The sequence below is a fragment of the Pyrus communis genome, chromosome 11 (assembly GCF_963583255.1).
Source record: "Pyrus communis chromosome 11, drPyrComm1.1, whole genome shotgun sequence".
In the NCBI taxonomy this organism is placed as follows: Eukaryota; Viridiplantae; Streptophyta; class Magnoliopsida; order Rosales; family Rosaceae; genus Pyrus; species Pyrus communis.
In genome coordinates, this window is record NC_084813.1 from 15,261,752 (window position 1) to 15,270,404 (window position 8,653).

Consider the following 8,653-nt stretch of genomic DNA (forward strand, 5'->3'; position numbering starts at 1 on the left):
TATTTGAAGAAGAGAAAGAATAATTGGAGGAGAAGAAGGAGAATCATAAGGGAAGAAGAATGAGGGAAGAAAGATGGGGATTTTTAGAGGGCGAGGAGAGGAGGGGGAGGGCCTTCGTTAATTTCGTTGTTTAATTGAAGGCGTTCATAGAATTGATATATGGTGGGGGATTTTTATATGGTAAATAGATGTTTTTTAAGGATACATAATTGTATTAGTGTCATATATACAAAATAATTGTATTATTAAAGGCTTTTTATATGGTAATTAAAGGCTTTTTTATGATAAATAATTGTATTAGTTTTATATATACAAAATAATTGTATTATTAATTACTTAAATAAAAGTTAAATATGTTTTGTACAAGGGTATTTTAGTAATCAAACTATTTTTGATTCCGATTCATATGAACTGGTAAACAACTAATATAGAATATGCATCATTTGTACTTCGATTCTAAACAGTTTTAGTAAACAACTTCAACAGAAATCTAATTCTGATTCCACCTCATTCTGATTCCTTCTCAATTCAATTCCTCTCAATCTGATTCCGAATTAGTAAACGAGCCATAAATGTCAAGTCGTTAATAAGAAGAAGAAAATGTGTTTCAGTTTGGCCTTAATTTGTTTTTGGGGTCGTTACCGTCATTTGATAACTACTTGTAGACACATGTAAGGTTACTCCTTCTACTAATATGGAATTCACTCATGTGTGGGGAATTTTCTAGCCTAACACGTGGACCATACTAGCGGGGTGGTGTGGAAAGTGTGTGGCCATTGGGCTTCACATGTGGTACAACTGACTCTAATACAATGAAGAAAGTTGTGGTTTCACCGTAAAATCAATTGACAATATAAGGAGTAGCCAAATTACTTATAAGCACATGCAAGGTTGCTACTTTCACCAACAGTCTTGACTTGGACCAAAAAACACAAATTCTTTATACAAGCGATATTGGAAAGTAAAAAAATTAGACTCAATACTTCATTTATAAAGATAAATGCTCTTAACCAAATATTGGATTAATGAAATGTCATTTACAGGTTATCCTTCAATACTTGATTAAGACATTGTTCATTGGTAGTGATTAGGGGTGCAAGTTTGAATTTTCAATTCCGCCGTAAAATTTCTAATCCGAATTAAAAATAGTGTTTCCATCCGATCTAAACTTTTTGGAATGGAAAATGGAAACCCAATTAGTGATCCAATTGTACCGAAAATAACCCCAAGTAGTGATTGTTACACTCACGCCTATATGCATTTCACATCCATCAATCCTCCTTTATTTATTCAATCCTCACACAAAGTACAGGAGGAAGAGCAGGAATACGAAAATCACTTCCCTTGTTCGTAAGTTAATTGTAGATTCTAATTCAGATTCGATTTCCCCTTCTAAAGTAAAAAAAAATGACCTAGTGTTGCAGCCACTACTACTCTTTTTTGGACTTACAATGGAGCCTCATTCTTAAAATATGTAGTTCTGATTTATCTGTGAGACTAAGTAGTAGTACAAATTAAGAATATATATTTTTTGCATTTTTTTCTTTGATGACCTCGATTGTTACTTAATGTTACTGCAAGGGAAGCAGCCACAAGAAATGTGGCCAGAAAAATGTGGGTTGTGCCTATTTGTGATCATTTTGTGTGGATTGTTGGTGGCCTTGTGGATTTGTTCAGAGTGCTGCTGCCTCGCTGTTGCTCTCCACTCCTCAGCTTTTGTATGCACTACTGCCATCCTCTTCATCAGCTTCTCCTCCAGGTTTGAACTCATCTTCTGTATTTTCACCTATAATCCAATACAAAAAATGCATCAGCCAGTTAACTACAATGAAGTTCAAGTGAAAAGGGAGAAATTTGCAGACGTGAGTTTGACTACAATGTGTAGAGTTGATGAGCTCCCACTATGCAGGCGAGTTAAAAGCAGAATATTAATTGTATAAAAAAGAGAAAATGTGAAATGTTAGGATGACCGCTACGCTGTCATGTGTTGTTACTAAATTGAACATGATTCGTAGGTCAAGGACACAAAGAGTATGGTATTAACAAATAAAAATCCAAGTTATAACAATAATGAATTGATGATGCTACAAAATAGTGTGACTGTAATACTGAATACTGAATAGTGCCATCTTCACTAATCTATAACGAATATAGGAAAGAACAAAAAACCAAGCTTCCAACCCAATTAAAGTAAATACTCTCCAATTCCCTATGGATTTGTAAATGCTGCTACTTCCACATGGGAATGCTACTTGCCAGTATTAAAATGTGGGGGTGATGACTTCTAGCTTTCTTCTTTGCTTTAAAGGTTTGGCATGCATAGAAACTACATATTATATAAAGCAAAACGCACTTCAATGGAAGTGGACCAGAGTCCAGTGTAAAATACAAAAGAAGAGTAGCATCCAAGAGCGACGGGTGGCTCGAGAAGTAGGATGCCAACAAAACAATAACCTTAATCCAACCAGAACCAATATAGTAATGCACTTCCTACCATTGCAGTTTGACAATGCAACCACTTAGTAATATGTTTGATAACCAAATAGCAAAAGTGCACTATAACTTGAAATGCCAGCTCGTGGATCCATCATATGGAATCTACAATAGTTGGAAAATTATTATAGTAAATACAGACAAATAGAAAATATTATAAGTTTTTAATCAAAAATAGAATTAGAGGATCACTAAATCGAGAAGGGAAATGATTTTAGCATACTTTATTTGTGGTCTTTGTATTGAGTAAATTAAGGAAGAATTAAGGGATAAAATTAAACCGGGTGTATTAGCAGAAAATAAGTGTGTGAAAATCATTTACCATCCAAGAATAAACCGTATTTAAACCAGGGTTTGTGTGCCCCTTTATTGATGTGACGTCAGTGTTATTCGGTTTTTTTTTTATTCCTTATTAAACGTTTATAACCAGCTCAACTTTTGTATATTTTCCAATTATTTCCCTATTCTAATAGAAAATCATACAGAAAAACAGCAAAGGGAGGCAACATCAGTATTCAAGTTCACATCTCATGTTTGTAATGCTTGCATTTGAATTGCCGTGCAAAAGCAACAAATGGTTAAAGAACAAAAACCTGCTAGAGTAAGATTCCACCAAGGATATAATAACAGAATGACAAAAGTACCTCAAGCTTTCTTGACTGAGCTTCCGCTTTTGCACTTTGGAGGTTGACCCAAGCTTGGATTTTTGCTTCTTCTCTCTGATACCTGTACATTAAAAACACATTTATTTTTTTATTACAAACGATATTCCTATTCTAAGTTTGAGTAAAAGACGGGAAGAGGGTTTAAACCCTAGATGGAGTGCATCGAAAATGAAGGCCTTACCCACCACCTGCAAAACTACTCTTAAAACTCAAAAGAAATGTGGTTTAACATCCAGTTATTACCTAAGGCAGCATTTGTTATTTTCTTCCCCTTCCCATGCAGCAGCTCTAATTTCAGAAATTCTTTCTCCCCGCGGATTGCTTGCTTCAAAATGTCTCAAGCTTTTCGATATTTCCACTTCCTCTTCTTCCCTTGAGCTCCAGTTCGATTGAACTGAATCGTACTGTGTCCCGAGGCACTCCTGCAGCTGGGCAATGTCAATGGTGTTGTTGGTGCTGCTAGAGTGCCCCAATGCCAATGGCCCTGACCTATTTGCAGGTGTGTTGTGGCGCGCGGGAGATGAGCACTTGAACAGCGTAGGGCACCTCGAAGTTGTGGAGCTTCCAAGAGGAGTCATCTCTGTGCCGGCATCTCGATGGTGTACATGATGAGCCTCTTCTGTGCCGCTGCCTGCATCTTTTATGGCATCACAGGCCGAGTTTTTGAATAGAAAACCTTCTTTAGTTGGCTCTAAGTACCTGGAATTGGGTAAAATTGGTTCTATGTCGTTGACAAACTTATCTGCACAAACAAAACAAAACCCAAATTTCAGTTTTGTAATACAAATTAACTCAGTTCATAGAAATTTGGTTACGATCAAATTAAGCAATTTCAATGTAACAGTAACTATTTCAGCTAGAAGATTTAAAGACTCCAATTCTCTTTGCATAAGCAGATGCTTAGTAAACTTTGAACAATTCTTGTGTGTTTTCCAGAAAATGAAAGATAGAAGGTAAAAACTAGATTCTACGCCGCCACCCACCCCCCCCCCCCGGCGGGGCCGGGGCGGGAAGATGAAGGTGGATCAACAAGGGGGGCATGTGATGCAAACACCAACAGGTGAGAAGCTTCCACAAAAGTTGAAGTAAAATATTTAACCTTTTAGAAGCACATCAGCTGAGGTTGAGACCCCATTGAAAGCTCTGGCAGATTGATAATTGTTCAGAGAAACACATCTTTGGAAGCTTGAGACCACCTTTGAGACCTTATCCTCTGTGACCCTTGATTTTTCAGCAAAAACCTCACATTGTTTTGGGTTAAAAATATTTGTGGAATCTGATTGTGGCTTGATGGTGTGAGCAGGAGATTCTTGGCAGGAAGTGCTTATGAGCCACTTCTCAGCATCATCCCACTTTGAAGGAAAGCTCTTTCTCGAAAAGTTCCCAACTGAGAAGCAGAAAACTGGCCTTCCAGGAGTGGGAGGAGCTTCTACTGCTCTCCTCTGTGTCACAGAGCTCACTCCTCCCTCCCTCCGCTGTGCTGACGTGACATTTCTTGGGACCGGGAGTGACTTGACAAAATCAGAGGTTTCCTTGAGGTTGAGCTTGCAGAGAGGATCTGGAAATGTGTCAGCAAATGGATTGTTACTGGTTTTTCCATAGAAGCTTGGGTTGCTCTCCAATGGCGGTTCCTGAATCACAAACACCAAAAACAACAGGAAACAAAAAAGGAAAACAAGGAAGAGTAATTAAAACTCATATGGGCAAATGTAAAAACAAAATAAAGGTAAAAGGAAAAAACCAAATGTGAGATATTTACCCCACTGGATGAGATAAAAGATGGAGGTTGAAAGCATCTGGGGTTTGTGAGATCCATGGAGAGAGAGAGAGAGGCTTTGTGGATGTGGATGTGGATGTGGATGGGATGCTTCTCTTTATGGAGTCAATACTTTTTGGTATCTTGAACAAGAGCTGTGTCTATCTCCTCCACCATTTGGGTAAATTATAAAACACTTTTTCATAAGAAAATGACTCAGTGAACAGAAAATTTGAAGCAGAGTAGAAAAGCATTGACTGCTCCCAAGTTGCAAAAAAATTTTGGGACTGTGAATGAAGTTGAGGTTTTATCATAAAATTAATTGGTAATATAATGAGTAGTTTAATCTCTTATAAGCCCTTGCAAGATCATTCTTTCTATCAATGTGTGACTCATTCTCAACACACTCTCTCACGTGTGGTGAATTTTCAAGCCTAACACGTGGATAGCACAATGGGATAACGTGAAGCACATGTGACCGTTTGGCTTCACACGTAGGACAACCTACTATGATACCTTCTTAACAAACTGGGGTATCCCAATTAAGATTGAGGGAGGTAATTAAGGCAATCTCCAACCGAAGGCTAGCCAGAGGGCTCGTTTTTTACCTCTGGTCCTCCAAGATATTAATATTTTAATGAACAGTACATGACCATATTTGTCTCAATCTCCAACCGAAGACCAAAGAACCATAAGGCTCGTTTTAACGTTGTCATAAAAAACCGAAGATCAAAAGACCATATTTATCTCTATATCCCTTAAGTTGGATAATGCTCGAACATAACAAGACACGTTCTTTTTCTCTCACTCATACCAGTTAAAAGTACTGTTACAAAATTGAGTCACATGGGAGTTGGCAGGAAGCAAAAGCTTTGACGCTCGGCCTTCAAAATTTAGACTTACTGTATAACTACAGTGACAGGGCGTCGCACATGAGCAGAGGCAAGACTAGGAACTAGAAAGTGGACGAAAGAGTGTACCTGTACCTCGTAAAAAGAAGAGGGACTGCTTTGAGAGTAGTCCCAAGCGTGTGAGAGAGAGAGAGAGATTACTTGTTTGTTTTATATTGGGAAGCTTCTTTTGGGGTTGATCGATCCCCTTCTCTAGGTTGTGTCCTTTTACAGCTTTTACAATTTACAGGCTTTGTAATTTGGATGGACTCTATGGATTATGGTGTATGTCTCATTCTTGGTAACTAGATTGCTCTATATCCCATCTCTATGTTTGTCTGTCTGTATTGCTCTTGGCCTATAACCCAATTGTTTGAGAGATGTAAAGAAAAGGTGACAAAAACAAGTGGTGGTGGTGCGTATCAAGAACTTGTATTGGGTACATTGGAAGTAGTTTTGGGTAGTTACAACTTACATGAAGTTGAACACCAAGAACACATGCTATACTTTCAAGAAGTTGAATTTCAAGATTGGCTCATGTTATGGTCCAGAATTCTTAACCCTTGGATCTTTAGTTAAGGAATAATGTCTAAACAGCTTAAAGTTCCGTACCATGACATTCGTTTACTGCACTTTTATCTATCTTTGAAATTACATATTTTGTAATATAAGACACCCTGCAGTGCGCAGACTCACCCTTAGTTTAAAATAGATCTAGACTCTGATTTTAATTTAGGATAAAGCTAAGGATACTAAATTTTATAAACTAAATGATAGGAAAGTTGATGAATTCGATTATTATTTAAGTGTTGACTAATGTACTTATTTCTTATTGATAATACATCACTTAATTTGCAAATTTAGTCTACTTGCACTTTTACCCATCATTTCCATAATATGGCTTCGTCACTGTCCGATTGTAGGTCAACACGCCTTGACTTCGATGTTTATTTGGATATTCAGGTCAGGATTGTGGAGCCAAAAATAATCAAGAGGCGACACATGGAGTTTTGGGCAAAAAAGACAAAATTACCCTTGAGGAGCACCGGAATTCCTACGCGCAAGTAGTGAACAAACATCCCACAATCAATCAAAATTGCCCAAATAGGCATTTATTTTTAAACCTATTTCATCCATCCTCATCAAATCCTCTCCACAAGGTAACCCCCGAAACATTTCTTTTAAATTATGTTAATTGGCTAATTAATGGATTTATTACCTAATTAATCTATTAATGGCCAATTAAACCACCAATTACACCCAAAAAAATACACAAAGGGCCGGTCACCTTCTCTCCCAAAGGGACCGGCCATGCACTATATATTCAACCTCATTTCCTCTAAAAACCTAGGTCTTGACTCTTGCTAAACACTCAAAAATTCCCCAAACATTTTTCTCTCAAAATTCTAACTTTGGCATCGGATGTTCTTCTGCCAAAGCCACCCCTTCCCCCCATTCATCGTGGGAGCGTGAGGCTCTTGGCCTTGACCAAAGGTGTTATTTGTTTTGTAGGTGCAATTTTGTCCAAGATCAAGGAGAAAGAAATTTGCATCCACAAATTGGTGTTTTCATTGAGAGTTGAGTCTCACACTCATAGAAGACTCTTGCATTCAAGGTTTTCTATTTTCTTGTCCATTTGTAGATTTTTCGTACATTCTTATTTTTAGAATTTTTTATTCGCAAAAATTCTTTGATAAAACGTAAAAGAGAAGTATAATGGCTAGAAATTTAGAAAATTCAACAAGTGAAAATTCCAATATTCAAAAGATAGGACCGCGGCGATTCACAAGGCTAAACGTGACAATAAGTGGAGCGGCACCAGAACCACGAGTTTCCACCATGGGAACCACCGCGATAGCCACCATGGTAGCCACCCGCAGCAAGGTCCATGGTGTCACCACCACAGCCCGAGCTGTGTCATCCAAGGCTCACGGCACCAAAGCCATGGTGTAAGCCATGTGACTCCAATCCCAACGCGAGCTCAACGCGTTGTTAAGCCGAGCCTAAGCCTCACGCGAACTCTCGTGGCCCAGCCTACTCCCACCAAGCAGCCCACTCTCTTGGCCTAGCCTGCTTCCACCGAGCAACCCACTCTCGTGGCCCAGCCTGCTCCCGCCGAGCAGCCCACTCCCATGGCCCAGCCTACTCCCGTGGCCTTCCAAGCAACCCAAATCGATCCAAGATTAGTTCTACCGTCCTGGCTCCAAATTTCCAAACCAACGATCTAACTGGAAGCATTTTCACCATATTTTTCTATGGATTTGACATTTCCTAACTCAAATCTCACACCCGGAATCTACCACACTTCCACTACTCAAGGAAACGCATTCCTTCCAAGCTATTCCGAACCAAATAGAGAATAACATTTGTCTCGACAAGTCATAGAGTTGACGAGCGCCCTTACATAACAGACGACCTTGGTGAACCAGCTCTTGCAGCGTACCGAGATGCAATGTGCCCCATACGAGGTGTCCCTAAGTAGGACAACGGCAGACAAATAACCTCTTTAGCAGCCTCCCAGCAAGTAGCCGCTCGACCAGCCACAAACCAAGCATTTAGGAAGTGTACACTCCCAATTGGGCCCTTGAGATAGCGTATACTTCCATCTTAGCGCACAGAGGAGCGTGCACTCTCGACTAGGCCCACGGACGAACATATATACACGGTTGGGGTCACACTCCAATAGTCAACACGAGCAACCTTCTAGGCGAAGTCTTCATTCGCAGCTAAGCCCATAAGAAGCATCATTCACCTTACATCGGAGTAGGCAGCATGACGGACAGAGAGAAACAATCACTCAATCCGGCTCAAGTTCAACCGGCAACCTGCGAAGAACTCACTCGTCTGCT

At 39.3% G+C, this 8,653-nt stretch overlaps 1 protein-coding gene across 1 annotated transcript; it reads right to left on the reverse strand.

Moving 5' to 3' along the window:
- Positions 1-1,405: 1,405 nt before the first annotated feature.
- LOC137709065 (uncharacterized) lies at positions 1,406-4,831 on the reverse strand (the record flags this gene model as incomplete). Its single annotated transcript, XM_068448205.1, has 4 exons — positions 1,406-1,786; positions 3,138-3,219; positions 3,402-3,789; positions 4,258-4,831. Coding segments are annotated over 4 exons (1,269 nt in total), but the record flags the coding sequence as incomplete, so codon positions are not given.
- Between the last annotated feature and the right edge of the window lie 3,822 nt (positions 4,832-8,653).